The 24934-nt window shown below is 43.1% G+C and overlaps 1 protein-coding gene across 3 annotated transcripts in view; it reads left to right on the top strand.

Moving 5' to 3' along the window:
* Nucleotides 1-24934, top strand: part of GRIK4 (glutamate ionotropic receptor kainate type subunit 4) — a 452002-nt gene that overhangs the window by 142019 nt on the left and 285049 nt on the right. The window contains exons 1-2 of one of the 3 annotated variants that reach the window (XM_061592685.1): nucleotides 2319-2369; nucleotides 16298-16429. In XM_061592685.1, the coding sequence (XP_061448669.1) occupies nucleotides 16348-16429 (82 nt within the window). In that variant the 5' untranslated portion in view covers nucleotides 2319-2369; nucleotides 16298-16347. Of the gene's footprint in view, nucleotides 1-2318; nucleotides 2370-16297; nucleotides 16430-20199; nucleotides 20273-24934 lie in introns of those variants that run through there. The other 2 variants (XM_061592684.1, XM_061592686.1) reach the window with 2 other exon arrangements.

Raw genomic sequence — 24934 nt, 5'->3', positions numbered from 1 at the left:
CTCTGTGGGGTCAGTGCCTCTACTTTTGCCCATATATCTCTGCTGCTGTTGATTCAGTCAGCGCAGCATGTAGAATGCCAATCCTGTCCTGTTATGCACTCTAGGGTGAGATTAGTTCCTTACCCAGTTTTTTTTTTTTAAGATGTGATATTTCTTGTAAATCCAAGTGGATGCTGCTAATGGGATCCCTACCGAATTTAATGGAAAGTTTCTTCTGGCCGCATTGCACTTGGCTGTGATTGAACCAAGCAGAGCAGTTGCTAGTTTCTTGGCATTAGGGGTCAAGAGTGCATAACAATCATATATCCTCTGAGCTGCAAGTCCCTTTTACTCAATGTAAGTTCTGCCTTGTTTGATCAATCGCTAGGTACTTCTATTACCGCATTCTAGGGCTGTGCGCTAGACTCGTCTGAGGCCCAGGCCAGAATGGACCTTTTGGGGCCTCGGCCGAATAGGGATCTGATAGCCACAGATGGCTCCGGGTCGCATTGGGTGACCCAGAGTGACCTGGGGCTGTCAGGAGGCAGAACATCAGGCAGTGAGAAGAGGTAGCTGCCGCTGTCCTTCCTGCCTGAGCACCTCTGCCCACCCACAGGATTGCTGTGAGTGCTAGTTTGCAAGGCACTTTCCTGAGGCATTGATGGGGAGGGGGGAGATATCACAACATCCCAAGAATTAACCCCATCTCAGATGGGGGAATGAGGAGGCATAAGGTCTCCTTCCCCCGCATCTATATGTTTAATTAGAATTATAAAACCCTAATTAAACATTAGCCCTGCTGCCAAACGTATTCAGGACTGGATCCGGGGCAGGATGGTAGCTTCCAGGTCAATCCCAGGGCAGGTTGGCCTGATTCCCCCCCCCCCCTCTACCCCGGTTGGAGCCACGAGACAAGTAGTGGTGTGGTGCACAACTTGGAGCTGCCTGCCTCCAGCCTGGCCTCTTTCTCAGTGGAATTCCGCATCAGAGGAGAACACAACTTGGAGGCCACCACGTTGGCTAGCCTTGCTCTGTTATATCACTGTTAGCTAGTAGATGACACCAAGGTCCCTGGGGCAATTTCTAATTTCCAAACTTGGAGGGATATATATGCCAGGATCTGTAGACTGGGGAGAGGGTGCACCTGCTCAGAAGTGGAGATGGGGGAAAGGGTGATGCTGTCATATCCAAGGGAAGATCCAGCTGCCAAGTAACTTGGCTCCCCCCCACTCCCAAAATTCTCTCTTCCTGACTACGTCAGCCTTTCCTGATTTCAGAGGAGACACAAGCATCAAGTTGGAAGAAGAAGCTCTCTTCATATCCTCTTGAGGGGGTCTGAGCGCTGCTATGGAAATGTAGCACATATCATTAAAACTAGTCAGGACACTGGCAAAGAAAGATATTAAAGAGGTGGGCGATGGGAAGTTAAGACCGTGCTAGAGTATTGGATTCTGCTTTCCCATGCTTTTTGTTGGACTTGCTGGGGACAGAGGGATGTGTCTCTGCATGTTTCATTACCTTACTTTGGCAGGGCTGTCCTTTACCTCTCTCGACAAGTTTTCCTGATTTCCTCCCCCTTCTCCTTCCATGTTAGTCTGTGGGCTGAAGAAAGGATTTGGGGAGGGGAGGGGAGGGGAGAGAAGGGGGATTGGGTGGGGTTGGAATTCAGGTGATTAAACTAAATCACACCTTCACTGCTTCACCTGGGCCCCTGTACCAGCTCCTTCTGACTGGTTGCTTTTTGGAACCAACCAAAGTGTCAGCTACCTAGTTGGGGCAGGTGGGTGGGTGGAAATGACATAGATGGTGGATTTTCTGTTGCAGCATATGCATGAAAGGTAAATGGGGTCTCTCTCTCTCCCACCCCCTCAATCTTAACTGTGTTACAAGGTGGAGGGGGGAGCTGTTCCCATTAGGGTTGCCAGGTTCTTGGCCTGAGACTGATCCTATATCTTTAGGAGAAGAGAAAGTCAGCCAAGTGCAGGTGTTCTTGCAACCCTGTAATGGGAAAAGCCACAAGGTGGAATTCTCCCTCCCCCCTGCACAACTTTTAAAAATATAGAAGAGGCTGGGTCTGGCAACCAAGAGGTCTTTTGTATCTTTAAAAGTTGTGCAGGGGGAAGGGAGAATTCCACCTTGTGGTTTTTCTCATTACAGGGTTGCAAGAACACCTGCACTTGGATGACTTTCTCTTCTCCTAAAGATACAGGATCAGTCTCAGGCCCTGAGCCTGGCAACCCTAGTTCCCATGGATGGCAGCATGTTTAAGATCCTGATGCAACTTACTTTCCAAGACTGCTAGGATTGCAACCAAATGATACTTTGGAGCTGCAAGGGTCAAGCAGTGGCACCGAAAAGGCTGACATCACTAATGAGAAGAACTCATACAGGTACCATGCAAGGGATATTGGATATCCTTTGTGTCCCCAGAATTAAGGCAGGGAACCTGTGGCCCTGCAGATGTTACTTAACTGCAGCTCCCATCATCCCTAGCCATTGGCCACGCTGGCTGGGGCTGCTAAGAGTTGGAGTTCCACAACTTCTGGAGGGCTACAGGTTCCCCAGGCTCTTAGGTGTAAAGACTGAGAAAGTGAACAGCCTGAGAGCATTCTTACTGAAAAATTGGTTACAAAATGTAAAATGTTATAAAGTGCCAACCTTTGACGGAGACCTGAAGGTCTGCCATAAGTCACAATTGACCATGAAGCTTGACAGACCACCAACATACAGTCTGACTCATCATAAGGCTGCTGTTCATGTCTTGAAAGATGGTGACTGGTCCACGATCACCCAGTGGGCTTCATAGCTGAGTGAAGATTTGAGCCTGGTTCTTCACTACTCTAACTACTGCTCTGGTGCTCTGTGCCACACCAATTTTCACAGTTGTGATGGGAACTTCCTACTCCTATGCTCCATCCTTGTAGACCAGATGTGGGAATCTGTGGTCCTCCAGATGTTGCTGAATTACAAGTCCTGTCAGCCACAGAAAACATGGCCAATTCAGCAACATCTGGAGGGCCAAAGGTTTCCTACACCTGTTGTAGATTTTGTTCTGGAAAGTTAAAGCATGTTTGTTTATGTAGGCTTTTAAAATAGTACCTTGAGATGGCTGAGTCATGCATGATTTCGAAGGGGAGTTTCACTGCTGTTGGTAAACGTTGTCATCTTTTGTTTTTGAACAGATAAGTCATTTTATTTCTTAAGTTTTATTGTATGCCACTTTGGATGTTTTATACAGAAGTAACTAATAAGCGTTATATATAAACAAAAGTGAAAGCTCATATATGTGTGATTAATAATGACAATAATAGCTGGAAGCTGCCGTGAGTTCCAGTTTTGGAAAAAGGGCGGGGTAAAAATAATGATAATAAATAAATATAAATAAATAAAATAATATTAAAAAATGAAGTATGGAAGGGATGTTACATGTGAATAAAAATTGATTTTATACTCTGCTTGTCCATCATAGTGGTAAAGGATAAATAAAGCCAGTAAAAATGAAACTGTGGAAATGACACAATGGCAAATCCATGTTTGACTTATGGGGGAAGAGGTAAGGGAGCCCTTAATACTCAGCCTGATTTTACGTTGACTGCATTGGGGCTATTGTGTTTTTTCCTCTGCTGTTTTGTGAAATATGCTTTTGTCTGAATAGGTTTTTGTCTCCCTGTTTTTATGCTGTGTTAAATTGAACTGAATTTCATTATCTCTTGAATTATTCTTAGGAAAGGCAGAGTACAGCATGTTGTGTTCAAGTAAGTCCTACTCAGAGTGGACCCACTGAAATCAAGAACCTATGTTATTCATGTCCATTAAGTGCAATGGATCTTCTCTGAATAAGAGTAGTATTGAATACCACACAGTGTCAGTTAAATAAGTAATGAAATGCACACGACCCAAGTACTAATTAATCTAATTTTAACCAAATTGTGCTCTTCATTGTAGCCTTATTTTTAAACCACTCCAAAAGGCAAGGGGACAGGTCTTCTTTGTCTTTACCCCCAGATAATTCATGCATTCAGCAAACACGTTAATAGTGACGTTTTCAGTGGACTGTATCCAGCTAACTTCTACTTAGAGTAGACCCACTGAAAACAATGGGCCTACGTTAGCCATGTCTATTGATTTCAATGTGTCTACTCTGAGAAGGACTAGCATTTGATACAACTCAGTGATTGGATTGGTCTGAGTAGGTTCACAGAGCCCCAAAGGACATTGGAGAGAGTTATGCCTGACTGTGGCAGTGGTTTACGAGCTTGTAAAATTGCTCTTCAGAGGGGGTGTTAGAAATCGAACCTGTGGGTATGTGTGTGTATGCAATATGATGGCTAGCTCTGGGTGCCTCATGCCATAATACCGGCATGAGTAAATTCTGACTCAATCCTGCTGTTTTGTCAATAACCTGGAAAGTTTTTGAAATAACTGCTCAAAGTCTTCAAATGATATGTTGCTCTGCAACCTGATCCAGGTGTTGAAAGCACTTGGCAGTAACCAATTTTATACATTTAAGGTTTCTGAGCTCACAGTGGCCTGGAGTCTGCTGCTAGCACACACACCACCTCCAGCTGTCATCTAGATTCATTAACCTAACAAACCAAAATTTTGCAATTAGAACTAATTATTTAAGCCACCGGGCATTGTTTTTTAATTTGCAAATTTAACAATGAAAGGAAAGAAAAAGAAAACAAAGGGGGAAATAATGAAGTAAAGTAAAATAAATAAAAATATTAAAGATTCATACACTTTTAAAGTACATTCTTAAAGTATGGGGGTTAACAGCAGGACAACAAAAGTGGATTTTGCAAGCCTTTATACTTCAAGCCTGGAAGGATAAACACCCACCATCTATGGAACGGACTGCCTGGGCTACACTAGAACATATTTCATTTAGACATCAGTTTTGAGTGGTTACCTATTTGCACCCAAACAAGAGATGGATTGATTCCATAAAGGAAGCCACAGACTTGAACTTACAAGATCTGAACAGGGTGGTATATAACAGATGATATTGGAGGTCGCTGATTCATAGGGTCGCCATAAGTCAAAATGGACTTGAAGGTGCATAACAACAACAACAAACCTATTTGGACATCTGATTAACCTATATGCTTAACTCAAGATGCATGTACTGATGGTTATGGTATCCATAATGTAAATTGATAGTGGTTTATTGTTGTTATAAGTAGTATTCATATATTATTTCTTTTTCTTGATTTTATTTTTTTATTTCTTGTACCTTAATTTTTTTATTTCATTAGGCCACCAGGCTTTAATTCTCAATCAATTTCTTTTGTTGTGGTTTCATTGGTGCTCCTTTTCAAAACCATGTTACAGAATTTGATTGCTTTGTTCTTATTTAGGGGTAGGGAAGAGAAGTTGAGGCACTAGATATGCCAGAGGTGGAGGGAGAGGATATGGAGGCCATATGGAGAAATTTAGGCAAGCTTCCCCTTCCCTTTTCCCACCACCATTGCTATGTGGCTCAGATTCTCATTTTACCAGTGAGATGAGGGCAGTGTCCAGTAGGTAAGAGACCAAGGCGTTCACGGTAGCAGAGGAGCTGCCCAGCTACGCAATCACAGAGAGCAGAGTAGGATGAGATGTTGCATCAGCAGTTGGGAGGTCCAGCTGAGCAGCTTTATAGCAACTCTTGCTGCTCCATCAATTTCCTAGAGTGTCAGCAGGGCCATGATCCAGAGCATGTAACGAATTTAGCTTCTTCATCCCATGTAGGACTTGGGTGTGTGTGCAAAGTTTCATGCTTCCAGACAGATACTGCCCCTTTAGTTCTGAGCAATTAAAACAGTTTTAAATCTTAAAAAGCTTGGCAGAATAAAAAAGACCTTTGGCTGGAACAAAAGACATTTCAGAGAGTCTCCCTAGGGGAGGGAATTCCACAAGCACGATACCATCCAAGAAAGTCCTTTCTCAGGTCACCAAATGAAATGGTGGAGCCGAAAGTGGCTTTTACAATCTAGATATGATAACTATGTTTGTTTGTTTGTTTTTTAAAAAAACTTTAAGTGCAAGAATTTTGTAGAGATAAGTCAAAATCCAGAAGTATCACATTTTTGAAGGCTCATTATTTTTGAAAGCCTTGCTTTCCTCCTCAGAGGATAAAACATAAAGATTTTTATCATTGGGATTCATGATTCAGGAGTAAGCATAGAGCGATAACCAGCTGTGGTTTGGCACCCACCACAGTCCTGAAAATTATATGCATATTAAGTTAATTACATGTAATTAAAACATTCAAATTAGCAGAGCAGCCCCTCCCAATACACACTGCTTTCCACTCTGTGCTTAACAATTTATCCACCCCTTAATTAAACTTTAGTGTGGTGGGGGGCAGAAGAGAAAATTCAGCTAACTTTGGGTATTGGACAAATAGAATGGATGAAAATGTGTCTCTCTTATTGAACCAACTCATGTAAGAAGCCTTCCAACTTTGCAATAAATCTTCAGGCCTGGTTGTTTAGAGCAAAAGAGTGGGAATAAATTCTTTTTATTTGATTTCATGTCTGCCAAAGAAATCTCACAAGATTGGGGGGGGGAATGCAGTGCTTTGGAACAACTCACATCTCTGATAAGAGATATTTCGCAAGTCTCTTGGGGTGGATGTGTTGCCATAGTTCTTATCTAGGGAATCAGTTCCATTGTAACAGTGGCTCATATACAGCCTTAGTTGTTGCTGAAGGTTGGACAATGCAGCTGGACAAACACCTGTGCATTAAAGGGCTGGGCATTTCTAACCTTGGAAGAGCAGGAAGGATTATTGTGTGGCCACAGCTTTGTTAAAAACTTAGCACAAAGAAATTAACTGAGCATTTTCTTTTACTAATTGGACACCTAACAGAAATAGATGTTTCTCCCACAGCTCAATTCCAGAGCTTAGTTTGAACCTGGACGCATCTCTGGGGGTAGTGCTTAGAGTGTCAGACTGGAAGGACCAGATTCAAATCCCAGCTTAGTCCATTAGATACCCCTGGACCAGTTACTATTTCCGAGACTAGCCTACCTCAACAAGGTTGTTGTGAGGATAAAAGTGGGAGGGAAGGAAGAGTTCCTTGGAGGAAAGGCAGGATGAAAATAGAAAACCATGTGAGTCTCTAGGATGCAGTTAATACTAGTATATGTAAGCACCCCAAAAGTCCCCTCCCGGAAGTGATGATCCTAATTTCAACAGTGGGAAGGAGTATAACACAAATGATGCAATTGTCTTTATTTACAAGAAACAGACCCTTTTTATCTTGTTGCTGCCAAATCACTTGGTTGTATTCAACTAAGGCCTACTCAGAGTAGATCCATTGAAATTAATGAACCTGACTTATGTCTACTCTGGGTGGGATGAGTGTTGAATACCACCCACTGTTCCTATTCTGTCTGTCAGTTTTTAAAGCTTTTATTTTTCAGTTATTCCCTGCAGATCAGAGTCCTCCCAAGGTGGCATGCCTAAAAGGCTACAAGCAGAAAAGTATCATAAACAACCATTTCAACAGTTCTAATTTTAACAGCAGCTTAGACCAAAACAAATCCACAGACCAGAATCGTTCAACAAAACATGAGTTTAAGGCAATTTGAAAGCAGCTTCAAAACCAGCAGCATAAAAAATCCTTAAGAAAAGGCCACCTGAAACAGAGTTTTTAACGGCCATTTGAAAGCTCGCACTGTAGCACTCACCTTTTGTGGGGAAATGTTCTTAGTGTTGAGTTACTAGCGCCATACTTAAAGGTCCTGCTCTCTCCCTGGATTAAATTCCTGAATGAGAATGAACGCATCTTGTGCACATAACATGTAAATGCTTGAGCCTAAACGCTAAGGCCTCATGCAGTGGGTACCCTGGCATGTCACACATTGCAGCAGCTGCTGTACATTTTGAACCGTTAATAACTTTCTGTAGAGCTATTATGTTTTTCATTATACAGTACAGCTACGAGAGTGGCTGTATACTATAGCCAGCATGGATTTTTCACATTCCGCCTAGTTAAATTGAAAATACCCCCATGCCATTCTGCTGTTTCTCATAAACTCATTTCAAAACAAAATCTTGTCCTGAACTCAGAAATGCTTGCTTAACAACCCCCTAAGCTGTTCATGGTGATACACAAAACACTCAGAGAGAATCCAGAGTTCAGTGTCTAAAACAAGAGTAAAATAATCCTGACCCGTTGGACTTTTTTCCGTCAGGGTTCTCATAATTTGTTGAAATTAATTAAAAATCAGCCATGTTCACAGAGTGCCTGTAATCCTATTACTGACCTTGCCCCATACTTTAACCTTCATCTTCTACAGTTTAAAAGTTTAAAAATTGTGTGGCTGATTTTTAATTAATTTAAGAAAATTAATTGGAGTTTATGATAGCACAGGCATGCTCAGTAAGAACCAGCTGCCACTGTTCTAAAAGCCAGACTCATAGCTGTTTGGCCCCACCCACACCAGACCTTCATTCCACTTTAGACAGGCATGGCTTCCCCCAAAGAATCCTGGGAAGTATAGTTTGTGAACGGTGCTGAGAGTTGTTAGGAGACTCCTATTCCCCAACAGAGCTCCAGTGGCCAGAATGGTTTAACAGTCAGCTGACTGCAGCCCTGAGAGGGGAATAGGCGCCTCCTAACAATTCTCAGCCCCTTTCACAAACTACACTTCCCAGAATTCTTTGGGGGAAGCCATGGCTGTTTAAATGTCTGGTGTGGATGTGGTGAGGTTTGAATTTGGGTGGGAGACTACATGTGTCAGGTATAGAATAAAAAGGTGGGGGAAACCCTGAAAAATAATGATGCTGTTAACAATGTTTTCCTTTTGGAAAGGGAAGGGGACTTTCCTCTGCCCAGTGCCCTCCCACCCACTCACTCTCTTCCCCTCCTCCTCCTCCCCTTCTTCCCCTCCCCCAAGTCAGTTTCACCTATCCTAAACATGATTGCACAGGAGTAGATCACACTGAACTCAATAAGCAAGCAAATGATCAAACCTGCCCTCCCCTCCTTCTCCCCTCCCCCTTTCCCTCATTCCCCTCTCCTCTCCCCCTTCCCACACTACTATAGGCTCAGAGGTACGTTTCCAAATTCTTCTAAGCTACACAGGAAGTAGATTGGACTGTGAAAGACCAACCCAAATTGTGTTTGCATTTTTACAAATGTGTAGGGCAGTACAATATCTCAGAGAGGAGGTCAGGTCTCCTTCTCCCCTGGTGCATTCACTACAGCTGCCCAATTTCCCTTCTTTTTAAAGTTTGATTCTTAAACTGCAAGGAGTTTGTTTTACCTATTGGAGAATGCCTATCCTTAGGCAAAAGAATAAATACAGTCTTGGCTTTTAAATCAGTGTTGGATATGCTTTAGCAGTGTTTAATATTGTGATGTGTGTGTGAAAGAGAGACAGAGAGAGAAAAAGACTGAGCAATGATCCTTATTATTAGAGTTGGCATGTTAAGAATCTCCCCATTTTCATCTGTGAGATGTTGATGAGTATGGTAATAGGAAATGCAAAGGCTGTTTGCTGTATGAAACTTCCAAGTCCACAGCAGTATGCTTCTCTGAGGATCAGATGCAAAGAAACAACAGTGGTGGAGAATTGTTGCCATATGCTCTGGTTTGGGGCTTCCTGAAGGCCTCAGGCTGGCCACTGTTGAGAAGCGGGATGCTAGACTAGATGGTTCCTTGGTTTGATGTAGCAGGGTTCTGTATTTTTCAACATAGTAATAGAGTGCTTCTGAGCATCTGCAGGCTACAGTCTGGCCTTTTCCAACTGCGTTAACCACAGGCACCTGATACATTTCCTGGATCAGAGAAAATGGCTTCCTGTTCAGATAACATGACTCCCCTACAAGTGTAAGATGCAGCAGAACACACTTTAAAAATTAAGCATTTGCATCTCTCATTTTGGTGGAGTTAAATGACTGTCATTAAGCCAAATGTTATTTGGCAGGTAGATGTTCAGTCCTGAGCTGATAAGACACTAATCGACTGCTGGACTGGAGATCTTCTCCTCTTCTGCAGTTGCTCGGCTGTACGCTGGCTGGCTGGCTGCTCATCTGCAATTACTAGCACCTTCCAGGGTTCTCTTGGATTCCTTCCTCCTCCTTCTACCTCATTTATCATCACTGCCGCCCCAGGACAGTGCAGCTGATCTCAGGCTCTCACAGCTAAAGTGAGCAACTCAGGGGGGTTTCCGGCTGTCAGCCTCCTCTCAGTTCTCGCTCAGCACAGACTCTCCTCTGCCCTCTTCCAGGCAATCCATCTTGTCCCTTTACATCCTTAATTCAGTCTCCTGTCCTTGATTTTCTGACCAGCGTCTACTTCTCCTTCCATTTATAAAGCTGCTTGTGAAATATGCCTGAAGGGTGTATTTATTTATGGAATCTGTTTGTCACTAGAGACCTGCGATCAAATACTAGATTTGTTAGTGCAAATCACTGTATGAAATTCGAGCCTCGACTCCAGCACAGGCCTTTTATTTATTTATTTTTAATTAACAAAATTTATATACTCAGGCGGTTTACAAAAACTGGAAGTAGTGTACAAAAATGTGAGAGCTGTCCCAACTTCTCTACTTATAGTTACCCCTGAATTCTTGCATCTTAGCCTGCTGCCCCCTTCCCTGAAGCTGCAAAGCCCTGGATTATTTCTCCCACAGTCCACTTCACTCCTGGGCTTTTTCTTCCTGTTTCTTTATTATTATTTTTTTATTTGATTTATATCCCACTGTTCCTCCCAGCAGGAGCTGCTTTACTGTTTCTTCCTACTACCAGCCCACAAACACTTTTCTTTCCAGCGCTTCTGTGACGTTTACCCCAGCCACATGTACCTATCTCTTCCCTCAGAGAAGTTGTGCTGTTTGTCAGTATTCTATTGCTGACATTTTCACTGATCAGTCAGAATGCTACAGGGCTGTGGGGTGACATGAGCTCCTCTTGTTAAAAAAAAAAAACCCTCTTCTGATGGTGCAAGAGAGCCTCCTGAGCCTTGGTCACCTACCTCTCATCTCTCTGTCTGACCTTGGAGCATCTTCCCATCTTTACCTTCTTAAAGCTAAATTCCCTGCATAGTTCTGAGTTTCAATTTGTGTGGGGTTTTTTTGGTAATGTGTTCCTGAAGTCTCACTAATGCTGCTTTCTTAAGTGGCTGCTGTAACTATGTTGCTTCCAGGTAATTGTCACTATCTGATCCTTTTGCATTTAATTTCCCTGTGAACTCAGTCCACTATATCTCCCCCCCGCCCGCCCTTTTTATATATGCTTTCCAATTAGGGATGATACTTAGGGATGGGAGAAGCAATGAGTTTGGTTTCAGTTTCTCATTTTTCCAATGTTAAGTCTAGTTCTCCTGTTTCCACATCACTTTGTGATATTTTTTTAAAGCCGGCGTTATCATTGTGTGCGTCTTCTTCATGTGTGTTTCACCTAATACGCACACGTTTCTAGAATCTTTCATCTTTTCCCTATACAATGCATAGTTGAATATTACTTTTCCTAATATTATTTTGGTGCAGATTTTTCCCTAATGTGAGGCGGGTGCACAATGCATCCCCCTTTAGCAACGGAAATGAAACACCAACCATGGTTTATGGGTGAATACAGGCCAAGGATCTTTTCCATTCCGGCAGCCCACGCTGAGAAAATGCTGAGTCGTTCAACAAGCAATTGGGAATCGCCTTTGGGATTTGGCCAGCATTAGACTTCATGTGATATGCCATAATAAATGCTAGTTTTTAAGGTGCTACAAGATTTTTTGTTGCTTTTGCTACCACAGACAAGCATGGTTACTGTCCTGGATCTAGCTATAGTTGTTGTTTTTACTGGGGGGGGGAGGTTATGTATGCATTTTTGCCAGGTCTTCAGTCAAAAAGACTCCACAGAGTAGCTTGCTGGTCAATTAAAACAAGAAGAAGACAGTCTTACAATCTAAAAGACATAAGGAAGAAGGATGGGTTTGTAAAGTTGCAGAATTCGCTGCCATGGATCGCAAAGCAGAAATGGGTGATGTTCACTTATTTCATCCCATGTCTGGAATGGAAATCAACCCGACACATATTGGAATTTGCTGTTGCTATTGTTTACAGTCTGCAAACGATACATAATTGATTACATTTCCCACTATTTCCATTGTGTTTCCGCTGCATTGAAATTAATGGGATGGAATAATGTAATGACAACATAATTTACATAATGAATTGCATACATTTTGTGTATCACATAATGCTGCCACCGCGGACAGCAAGATGAGTGGCATAGTTTAGAAGACTAACAAGCAGCGGAATGGAAACACTGCTGCATGCTATGAATGCAGGGTAGAACGGAAAGTGATGCCTTCTTACATCCCTAGCTTTATACCTGCCCATCTAGCTTATTATTGTCTACTCTGGCAAACAGGGGCTCTCTAGTGTTCTAGGCGGTGGTCTTTCCCATCAACTCCTACGTGATGCTTTTTTTAAAAACTGGAAACGTCAGAGACTGAGCCTGGACCTTTCTGCATACCAAGGATGTTCTCTACCACTGTGAAGATTATGGAATGAAGATTAAAAGAAAACTCTGAAGGCTGTGTGAATTTTGAGGAGAGATTTGAAAGAAGGGAGAGAAATTGTAGCATGCGTACGTTTAGGGAGTGAGTTCCACACATAGGGGGTTGGTGGGAGAATGGTTGGAGTAGTTTATGGGAGCTGGACACCTTCACTTGGCTGGGAGCTGGAAGAGCGGCCCACCCAAACTTCTAAAGCGAAGCTAGAAAAGAAATTGGGGAAAAATCAGTGGCATTCCAGAGGAAGTTAAAACAGTTTTGATAAGACTCTTGCAGCGCAATCCTTTGCCTGTTTATTCATATGTCATTTCCACTGTGTTCAAAGGCACACCCCCTACTAAGCATGTTTAGGATTGTAACCTTAAAAGGTTATGGGATGGGGGTTTGCATACCCCTAGGTCTTCACTAGATTTTGTGATGAATTTGGAGGCCTCCCCTTAGGTCAAAATGTCTGCAGGATTTCAAGGAAAGCCAGAAAAGCTTGCATAAAACCTGTAAAAATTTCTCAGGGATTAACCTGAATAACTTAGAGCTTTTTAAAACCCCAAACCTACAATTATTTTGTTGTTTTTTAAAATCAGGCTCATTAGGTCGTAGAAATGGGAAAAACATGAATTTGATGTCTACTTTGTTTCGGCACACTCATATCTAGAATGCGTGGATTATTCTAATTTGTTTATATGACTTAGAAGAGTGGAGAAGGACAGATAAATTCTATATGATGCCCCACGAGGGCAATATGGGCAAATAAATCTTCCTCGCTATGCTGCCAGTTGTTGGATATGACAACTTTTATTTTTCATAGTTCCTTCTCTGAATTTCCCTCCTTCAACCCCCTGACTCTGTTCTTGCATGATCTTTTTATTCAGTTTTGCAGCTGCATCTCTAAAATGGAAGAAAATAGCTCTTAATAATTATATAACAGCCACCCTGTGCTACAGATCAGCCTAACAATTACCAATACAATGTGGGACATAATTAGCACCTCCCTCCACCTGTCCATCATTCTGAAGAAGAAGGGGGAGTGGCCAGTGATTTGGTCAAAGGCTGCTCCTTTTGGTGCTGGTTTAATTTTTGAGCTCTTTGAAAAGCTGCCAGCTTGACTGATGGCTTAAATTCAGATTTTGGATTTGGACGTGAGTGGGGAAATCCTCAGCAAGATTGAGAAGCAGGGATGGGGAACCTGTGGCCCTCCAGATGGTCGACTCCAACTCCCATCAGCCCCTCCCAGCATGGGCAACAAACAGTGATTATGGGAGTTAGAGCCCAACAAAATCTGGAGGGCCACAGGCTCCCCACCTGTGGCTTCAAGGGCCGCTCTAGGATATTTCCATGAATGAAACAGTTTATATTAGGAACATTTAAAGGGAGGGCCTGTTTATGCAGTAGCTGAGGACATGATTTGAATACAGAAGATCCCAGGTTAAAAATGAAGAAGAGCCCTGCTGGGTTAAATGAGCTGTCCCTCTAGGTCTGCCTCCTTCCCATAGAGACCAGCAGATACCTGCCTCTAAAAAGACCACAAACAGCATGAGGGAACGTTGGAAGGTGCTTGATTATGCCAACTCAGACCCTCGGTCCATCTAGCTCAGTAGTGCCCAGGCTGAGCGGCAGCATTTTTTGAGGGTTGCAAGCAAGGGGATGTTCCCATCTGTACTTAGAGATGCTGAGGATCAAACCTAGGCCCTCTTGCATGTAAAGCAGATGCTCTGCCACTGAGCTATGGCCTTTCCCCATGGAAACAATCCGCTCCTGCTGTGGCAGCCGAGAAACTGGGCATTCAGTAGCATTCTACCTCTGAATATGGAGGTTCTGTTTAGCTATTGTGGGTAACAGCTGTTGATAGACCTCTGCTCCTCCATGTATTTGTTTCATCTCCATCTAAGCCAATGGGATTCACCGCATTTTGTGACAGTGGATGCTATAGATTAAATAAGTGTTGCGTAAAGAAGGTCTTTCTCTCGTCTGTCCTGAATCTAGCACCCATTACTTTCATTGGATGACCCTGAGCTCTGGCATATAAAAGAGGGAAAAAACCTCTTCCCACACTACTTTCTCCAAGTTCAGGTCCAGGAAGGATCTGAGAGAGACCCATTCCTAAGATCCTGGAGAACTGCAACCCATCATAGCAGACAATTCTAGACCAATGGGTGACTCAGGGCCAAGCTATACCAGGCATTAAACGCACCACTTGGAGTAGCTTGGTGGTGGTTTTTCAAACATTCAGAACATAAGAAGAGCTTTGCAGGATCAGACTAAGGGGCTGTCTAGTCCTGCATTCTGTTCTCACAGTAGTCAACCAGAGGAAGTCCATGCGGAGGACCTGAATGCAGCAGTGCCCTCTCCACTTCTGATGCCCAGCAACTGGTATTCAGAAACATACTGCCTCTCATAGTGGAGGTAGGAGAGAGCCATTGTAGCTAGTAGCCACTGATAGCTTGAAGCTCCCTGAATTTGTCAACTACTCTTTTAAATCCATCCTACTTGGTGGCCATCACACTACTTCTTGTGGGAGAGAATTTAGCCATGCACTGTTTGAAGAAGTACTTCCTTTTGTCTGTCCTGAATCTTCCAACATTCAACTTCCTTGGATGTCTCTGAGTTCTAGTGTTATAAGAGAGGGTGAAAAACTCTTCTCTATCCACTTTCTTCTCCACACCATGCATATTTTTATACACCTCTATCATGCCTCCTCTTACTCGCCTTTTCTGTCAGTTAAAAGCCCATTAAATAATGTGTGTGTGATCTGGATTGTGGCTCCTGCTGAGAGACGTTCTGAACTATGGTACTGATGAAAACTTTTACTCCCCAAACATGCTATCCAGCATGGGAGAGACATTCCCACTGAGTCCCCCTAAAAATGACATTTGTGAAGGAGGCAAATATGTATCAACTCAATTTCAGCTGCATCCTGTCCACTCAGTGTACATAAGCTTGCTGTCATGTAATTTGTGAATGGCTCATCCTGCCCTGGGTTTGGTTTCTGATGGGTGTGCATGCCTTGAGAATTATTTCCTAAAAGAATGTGGGAGACAACAGTTGATGCTCCGTTTGTGCTCTCTTGGTTCTGACTCCCCTGGTTTTGCAAGCAAGCTTGCAGTGACTTCCTTGTTTTATCTGATTTAAAATACTTATAAACAATTTTATTGTTTTTAAAAATCCTAAAGCTTACAAATGAATAAAAAGCATACAAAAATGTAAAAATGGCATAAAGTTTAATTCTGTACCTTCACAGTCACAAGAGAAATATTATAATCTCACTACATTGAAAATGCTTGGGTGAATCATTTTATTTTAGCATATGCCAAAGACATAAAATCATTAGTGCATGCCTCATTTCTAAGTTTATGTGAGGCCTTGGTTAAACACTTTATGGCTGGTTGCAGCAGTTTGTGTATGGCGGTCTGTAACAAGCAGATAACAATCCATAGTCTCAGAGTCAGTTGACATGGTCAAAGGCATGTTGGTGATCAGTGGCCAGGCCAGGCAGCTTGTACGGCTCCTAAGTTAGATGAACAGCTCAGAGGAGCTGCTTTGGATGTGAGAGTTTTATAAGGCTTGGTGTGTCTCTGTTGGCCGGTGGGATCAGCTGACTGTCTGCAGGATAGAACTGCAGCCTAGAGGGCACCCTGGATCCATAGCACCTGATTTGCCAAGGGGCTAGAGAGCGGTTGACACAAGAGAACTAAGATTCCAGAAGCCAGCTGCTGGAGGGCTCGAGTTCGAGACACATACAAGCATCTTACAGTTTGTGGATGGCAGGAAGAGTTTTCATAGCAGCATTTTTCTCTCTCTCTGTTTTGCAGAGTTATGTCATGCCCAGACCACCGCAGGGCTCCATGAGGATTTATAGAAGATGCCCCGGATCTTGGCGCCTCTGGTGCTCCTTTTGGTGTGGCTAATGAAGATTGCTGCCAGCCCCCACTCTCTGAGGATTGGTGAGTGGGAAAAGAAATAGCAACAATGGATTTAACCATAGTTCTCCTCTTGCCTATTGCACATTGCTCCCTGGAGAAACCAAGGCCCCAGTTCACAACAGGAAAGGCTAGTAGGTGACTTGTAAAACTAGATCCAGCCCCCAATATTATCTCTCTCCTGGGTGGCCCTCCAAAATTTAAAGAATCCACACTTCAGTGTTGCTGCTCTCATTGGAGGTTTGCATGTAATGTCCCATTATTACAGGCGTACCCTGCTTAACGTTGCTTCATTTAACGTTGCCTCGCTATAACGTACATGCTCCATACATCCCCAAACCCTGCTTAATGTTTGCGCGCTTTGCAATAACGTACACTTTATTGGCATGACGCCGCTGCCGTCTAGTGGTGATTGTGTGCAGTACAAGTGAAGACAATTGCTTCACTTAAAGTTTATTTTCGCTTAAAGTATACTCTCCAGTCCCATTGCGAACGTTAAAGCGGGGTATGCCTGTATTATAGACTCTGACCACTCCTGAAATGGGTTTGGGCTGTCTAGGATAAAATAGACCTTTTGTCCCTGGACCATTGTCTCAATAATAAGAGCGCCCCCACACCAAAGAATTTAGAGCCTGCTCTAGAAGGCTTGCACAATATAGGTGAACTAAATAAGGCATGAACTGGTGTAAGGAGAAATTGGAGTTTGACATAGCAGTGTGCGTTTGATTTTAAAATGAAGGGGGCAGGAATAAACAAATGAGCCCCGTTTGTTCTTTGTTGGGAGAAACAAATGATGTGAATGTGAAAGAATGGCAATGAAAAGGATAAACCATCCATTTGTCAATAAGTTCATTAGTTTTTAAGTGCTTTGCATTGGAGGCACTGGTTTGCGTTGGAGAAGCAGGCCTGGAAACTGTGCACAGTACATTTTAGGAAAAGATCACAGGTAAGGGACAAGAGAGGGGGAAGAGCAATGAAACTGACAGAGTGGAAAGCTGTGTTTATTTTAGGTAGCAGTTGAAGTGTCTGTGCACCTTTTTCAGTGGCCTGTACATAGGGACTCTTTGTCATCTCTATCTGAAATTTGGTAAATCTTTTCCCAGGATGTGGGAAGGTTGTAGAATTTCTTGCCATTGGATCAAAAACACACAGGTTACAGGCAGCAGAAGACTTTCAGTGGGAAAATAACTAATGTATTATTGCAATTCCAGTGAAATGAAATAAGTGCAAAATTTAACAATGAAAATGAATGCAAAAATGATATTTTTTTTTGTCATTATGAGCACACTCCTATTGACTTTAGATTGACTAATAAGTCCTCAGGATGGGATAGGGGTGTGTGAGGTTAGAGTGGGGGCATCAAGGAAGTATGTCTAAAGTGATACAGAAAAACGCTGCCTCTCCTTTCATTGTCTGACCCGCACAGTTTTCTGTATGGTTTCCTCTACAGATCTGCCATTTTAAACAGGCATCTTGTCTGACAGATGGCTTGGACTGGTCCTGAAGCCAGCCCTTTCTCATTCGACAACCCTTTCATTTAAGGTTGTGTCAAACCAAGGGCATTGAATTTTCTGGGGGAATCATGGGAAGTGTAGTTCTACAAGGCATGGAACCTCTTGCCAAAATGGTTAATGGCCTCACCAAGTTCCAGTCTCCAGGATTCTTTGTGTGGAAGCATAACAGTTCTATGGGTTTAGAACTGATACACGTTTCTAGTGAGATGCACCCTGACGTCCTACTTAGTGAAGCTATGAGGTTTAGTTGCTTGCTTGAGGCAATTCCTTTGTTTCCAAAGCGCAATTCAGAAGGGAATGGTTGTTTTGGGTTAGTTTTCATCATGATGCCACCTAATGGGAGTCTTTTGAAGTGGAGGTCTCTTGGGGACAACCACTAAAGAAAGGCACAATTAGTTTTGGTAACTTTAGGGCGGAATGTTTCTTTAGCACTGCATATAAAAGAATATTTTCAATGACATCAATTTTTGTTGTTGCAAGGGAGGATTTAATTTTTCTTCGCTTTTCTTTCAAATTTCAATTAATTCTGTGCAGCGATTCCACCAAACTGTTAATGATCTCTTGGTGCTAAATTTATGAGGAGATTCAGGCTCGAGCAGCTGAGGCTACTTTTTCTTCAGAGGCATCAGGGGAACAGGACTGTCTGCATTTATGGCATATATTCAAAGCTTGTGTGGATTAGAAAGGAAGTGCAGCAGGAGATCCCTGCTGTGATAGTCTCTCATTGTATTGACACCTCACTTTGTGGGTAAGAAAAAAACTTTTCCACCCGCTGCCACTGCAAACTATGAGAGGCTTTTATTAACTACTAGGGGGGCTCTGCCCCCTTGCTCACTCTGCTTGCCAACCCCCTTCTTGCTGCAATCACCAATCACCAACCCCCAACTCTCCCTGCCATACCCGACACCCCTGCCACCCTCAGGCAAACCCTCTCCCCTCACCAACTCCACCCTCTCAGGCACCCCACTCCCCTTGCTAACCCACTTTCCTCGCCTGATTCTTTGTTGCTGCCCCAGTATTGTTGCTGTGGAGCTCGCCTAGGCTGCACACCACCCTCCTGCCCACCTGCCCAGGTTGCTGCGGCTGCCCCCACTACTACCCCATACCGCCTCCTCCCCTGGACAAATGTTGCCGCAGTACAGCACGCTTAGGCTATGCACCGGCCAGCTGCCCTATCAGCCAAGTGGCTGCTGCTGCATTGCCTACCTGCCAAGGTGGGCAGCGGCTGGCAGTGCAAGTGGCATGCAGGTGGGGGGGAAGCGTTCACACTACAGTTCATAGAGCTACCTTTCTGTGATGCTGAGAACTGCAGCGTAACTCGTACATTTTGATTTAGATCTATTTGCCACTGGTGAGAGGCGAATCTTCCTTCTCCTAGGCGCAGTAAGAATAATACCTATTTTTTGAAGTTACGTGATTGCAGCTATAATGAGGACTGGAAGAATTCCAAACCCCCAGCAAGTTCAAATCCAATGAGACAGATATTTTAGATGTCTCTTGTCTTAAGCTTTCACGAAAGAAAAAAGAAGTCAGCACCAGTACAAACGATAAGAAGAGGCAAGTCTCAAAACAGAACTGGAAAATCTAGGGAACTTTAATGAAATAGTTAGCTGCCTAACCCATTTTGCTGGAAACCTTCTTCAGGGATGTAAGAATTCAATTTGTTGAGTTATCCTGGGGAATGTTTCCACCGAAATGTGCTGGGTAATTTACTGATTTACTAAAGTCCCTGCTATTTTCAAGTACCACTTTGGGGCTTGCCTCTTTTTGGGTGTGTGTGTGTGAAGTTTCATACCTGTAGTCCATGTTTTCTCTTTCCAAAATGGCCTCAGTCAACCAGGCTCCAGCTTTTCAAACAAAACATGCTGCATGAGTAAATGAAGATATTCTGTACAACTATAAACCAATTTCAAACCAGTATAATTACCATGGTTTCCAGGCTGAACAAAACAAGACAAAAACCATAGAAATGATGGTTTGGTTGCGAAACATCCAGGGATGTCTAACAGAATTTGCAACATTCTCACATAATGTGTGGACAATTAATAAATTGTGTTTGTCTAAATTAATAAATGTGTGGACAATTAAGCCGCTTTCATAGTGCTTTGCATTTGTAATATAGACATGTAATGTGGACTTTGCTGTCAAAAGTCCTAGCAACAGAGTGGAGGTAGAATGGTGGACTACAGTAATTATATTTTATTTTTAACTCAATTATTATATTTATATATGGTTTTCTTCCATCAGGTGGTCCCACACATAGGCATTGACCAGACCTAGATGTACTTAGTTTCAACACGGTTACTGCATCATGGGAGACCCCAGTTGCACTGGAGATCGTTGCAGTTACTTGGTAACAGAACAGCCTTTTTTTTTTGTTAAGCTTAGAGATAGTCTTGATACTTTGCACTTTTGGCTGCCATGATCCCCAAACCTTTCTGCCTTTAGATAAAGCTGAGTCAGGGTTTGTTTATTATTTATTTGTTTTATTTATTTATTGCCTTTCCTCCAAGGAGCTCAGGGTCTCTGGCATGAAAATAAGTCTGCTCCAAGTGGCCTGACTCCCTTAAGCTCCCCTTCCCTGAAAACTTTTCCATTAAGAAACATGAAGACCATTTAGGAAAACAACCTTCCTTCCAGGGCATGCGAACGCCGTCTTTTCCTCCTCTGGCTAGCAGCAATTAGCCCGCTCCTCTTGGCTACTGATCACACCTATTTTGGGAATGTTGCGCTGGAGGGTCTGCATGCTCCAGAGGGAGAAGAGCTAATTACGCCTAGCCTGAGGAGGAAACTGAGAAGAGTGGAGAACAGATGAACCGAAGGAGAAGTAGGTCAATAAGACACATTAGGGTGTGATTAGCCGGCTGTAAGGAAAGCCGCAGAACTGTCTAGGAACGAGTAAAGGATCACAAATAATCCCTGTGGATTATACAAAGGTGGGCCAAGGCTTTCAGAGCTGTGTTCACCTGCTGTGCCCAATTTCATGCGTTTGTTGATTTTTGTGTGTCAAAGCAGAACACCGCTCTGAGAACCTTATCTGCTGCTTAGAAATGCAACTCAAACTGCATGGTCAGTTATTGCTCTTCTCACTTCCTTATCCCAAAGCCTCTCACTTGTCCCATGCCCTCATTTCTCTGCCAGGACATCAGATCCAGCTACCGCAAGTGGTGAAATGTTTGTGCGGAATTAGAAGCAAAGTGAGCAAATGCTTGCCTCTGAGCCCACCGGGTTGAGGATGTGCCACACCTTCCTATTTATTTCTGTGGTTATTTTTCCCTAAATGAATCCTTGCGCCTCATATTCAGGATACTTCTTCCTCATACCACAAAAAAGAAAAGAAAAAAAAAGGAAAGGTGTGATTTTTGCACTGTTGCCATTTTTGCAATTTCTGGATCATTGTTTTATTGTGTTATATTAACAAAGCTCCAAACCTCTCCACTCAGGGTTGCAGACTATTTATTTCTGTGTTTTTGGGTGGGTGGATCAGTCATCACTTTCTGCTACTCCCCTTTCCACGTCCATTGTTTCCTCTATGCATTCATTTCTGTTCTGTTTGTGCTGGGAACTATTTCCAGTGTGCTCCCTAACGGAATAATCCCCCTCCCTTTTGACTCCTCAGATTTGCACAAAACTAGAAAACTGTGGAAGCAAACCACATTAAAAATTTCTACACCAGATATATTGGGCCTGAACAGTGCGTGCTAAGAATTTACAATTGCTTTCATATTTTTTAACACCATGCTAGCAAGGACATGACAGGAGCTTAGTCTTTTACATGTTTGTTTCTTCTGATCCCTCAGATTTGCACAAAACCAGAAAATTGCACAAGAAAATTTACAACTGCCTGGCTGTGTACTTTTGCACAGTTCTTGGGCAGATTTTTTTAAACAACAACAACAAGGGCGGGGTCACATACAAATTCAAATATGTGCAGGTATGGACTACTCCTGTTTAATTTGAATGGGGAAAAATGTGGAATAACAACTAAATAATGCCCCAAGGTGGACAACCCTAAATATAGTTCCCTTCCAATTTGATTCCCCATTTCGAATCCATTACATGTAGCAAGTTGGCTTAATTGTGCACATTCCCCATTCACTGCTTTTCCCACTGCTAATCTGCTGCAAACGTTCTCGACCTGGTTGCCTCAAGAGTGAATATGATCTCTCTCTCTCTCTCTCTCTCTCTCTCTCTCTCTGGGGACAGAAAACCAATTGTAGCATTTCTATGTCTACTTCTAAGGGGGGGGGAACAAAACCAGACTGGAAAATACCATATAGCCCTGAGAGGTATAGATCTGCAAAAGAATATGATTCTATGTAGGAATACAGGGGACCAGGCTTCAGTGGTAGAGAAAATGCTTTGCATAAATAAAGTCCCAGATTCAAATACTGACATCTCCAGTTAAAAAGGTCAGGTTGCAGGTGAGACGAAAGTCCGCATTTTGCCTCAGACCTCAGAGAGCCACTGCCAGTCAGAGTAGACTGTATTGGGCTAGATGGACCAATGATTTGATTCAGTGTAAGGGGGTTACCTTACCTCTGCCTGCGCCCATCCCCGGTGCTTTCACTGCCCCAGTTAATAGGACTGTGGAGACAGGCTTAATTCTGACAATACGCAAACTATTCTTAGATAATCATTTATAAAACGCCATGTCCCCTTGAAACTCTGTGGGATTTTGTGTTCATAAATTGCTTAATTGCTTTTGAAGACTCACCCACGCATGCTTTGCAAAGGGCAGAGCCTAACGTATAATGAACAGAAGCTGAGGGGAGATGCTGGCAAAGAAAAATAATCTCGATATTTACAACCACAAATGCCCATCACTCACTCTTCCTCTCCCTGCAGGCAACATGTTGAGGAGGACGGATAATGGCAGAGTTCTGGTTCTCAGGGGCTGTTCATATCACAGCATGAGACAGGTTGGGAGGAGAATGTCCTCAGGGCCTTTGTGATTCCATAAGGGAAAAAGTGCAGACTGGGCACTAAAGTCAGCTTCCTGAGCATTGCACTGTGAGGTGAAGTAAGTTTCTAGTCCTTCTGACTGTGCAGAGGCCTGGGTGGACAATCCTGGTGAAATCTGGGAAGGGAAAAGGTTGCAGCGTACTTTTCCCAGAGGTAGGAGAAGGTGGGTGGGCTTCCTTGGCATTGCCCTTGACTATGATATTCCTTCAGAAGGACAGATCTGTCTCTTTAAACCCATGCCTGGGAGCCCCAGAACCGCCGAGCTGTGGAACAGATACGTCCCTTGAGGTTTCCCCATCCAGCCTGTGTCATCTCTGCCTTGCCACTCCCCTTACCTGCGGCAATTAGGCTTGAAAAACGCCTTCTGTGTAGCCGGTGGAAGGCTTTTTGTCACATCCATGGTACATCCATGGTACATCGTATTGATTTTTAATAGTATTTTTATTGCTACTTTTATTTTTTATGCACTGTATTTTATTGCATTACAATTTGAATTCAAACAAAATGCAACATCTAAGAAATAAAAAAGCAATAAAATACAATTGAAAATCATACAGTATCTAGCACAGCACAATTGCTACATCAGGCAGAATAATTATTAAGCGGTGTGCCAAGACCCTCAGCAAATTTCAAGTGGTCTTTGGGGATTTTATTTGGTGAACCAGTGTAAATAGTGGGTACAGGAGCAGTGTGGGAAGGTATAACAATACCCAAACTGAAAACCAGCTCTCCTTTGAAATTCAGACTTCTCCACATTTTGCAACGCAGTTCTTCAGCAAAGTAATGTGTGCCAAAATGCATATACTAAGGTAAAGTGTCCATAAAAATGCATACTTTCATGAAAATAACATTCATAAATGCATTCTATGAGGGAAAATTTTCAAAAAGTGTAAAAATGTAAATGTACTGCCTTCAAGTCAATTCCGACTTATGGCAACCCTATGAAGAGGGTTTTCATGACGCTGAGAGGCAGTGACTGGCCCAAGGTCACCCAGTGAGCTTCATGGCTATGTGAGGATTCAAACCCTTGTCTCTCAGGTCGTAGTCCAGCCCCTCAACCACTACACCACACAGGCTATATTGGGCAAAATTGCATGCAAAAATGTGTTCATTTGGAGAAATTTGCAGTGAAACGCTGGTTATTTTTTAGGAGGACTTTTGAAAATAGAAATCACAAACTGATGTGGAAATATAAAGAACTGGATTTAATACTGGAAAAATGAGCAACTGAGAGAAACCAGAATTGACAGATTTGTCCATCCTTCCCTGTGGCCATCTGGATGTTGGATTCCATCTCCAATTATCACTGACCATTGGCCATGCTGGCTAAGGCTGATGGGAGCTGGAGGCCGACACCATCTGGAGGCCACCAGGTTCCCGTCCGTCCCTGCCCTATAGCCTCCCTAAGCACCTGAACTGGCTCCCAGCTCTTGTCCCTGCATATCACTGGGCTTCATTCACATTGCTCGCCTTAAGCCTCAGTATATTACTGCAGTCAGCTTGAATTCTGAAAGCAACAAATTGATGAGAAGAGGCAGCTGTGGGGAGGCATTTCCTCATATAAATAAAAACCCTTGCTGATGCGTGTCTGGGTAAATTTGCTTGGTTGGGACATTATAAATGTTTCCATTTCCCCCCTGTATAAACCCAAGTCAAGCCCATTACGATGGAATAAATGCATTGTTTTTATTTATGTCACCGGAGTGTGAAAGCGGTGTAAGGTACAAACACAGCACTCATTTGTAAGCCCATCTTGATTTTCTTTTGAGGCAATGCCAAGGGAGTGATCTTTTATTTATGTCCTGTGTGGCACATCAATAAACCTGATAATGGCCCCAACAAATATGTCAGCCCTTCATTCAGAAATGCCCTCCTGCCGTGTTTCTGCATCTTGCAGAGTTGATCGCATCCCAGTGAGTAAGTGAGAGAAACAGCAAATGATGAGGTGGAGGCACTACTTTTAGTCCTGTTCAAAGGGCATCCAGTAATATCATTCATTTGTGGAATTATGGGATGGTAAAGGAGGAAGTGGGATTGTAGCTCAGTGGTG

This window comes from Rhineura floridana, chromosome 12, assembly GCF_030035675.1.
Source record: "Rhineura floridana isolate rRhiFlo1 chromosome 12, rRhiFlo1.hap2, whole genome shotgun sequence".
In the NCBI taxonomy this organism is placed as follows: Eukaryota; Metazoa; Chordata; class Lepidosauria; order Squamata; family Rhineuridae; genus Rhineura; species Rhineura floridana.
The sequence above is the reverse complement of the archived record's forward strand: the minus strand, read 5'-3'. Positions and strand labels throughout refer to the sequence as shown.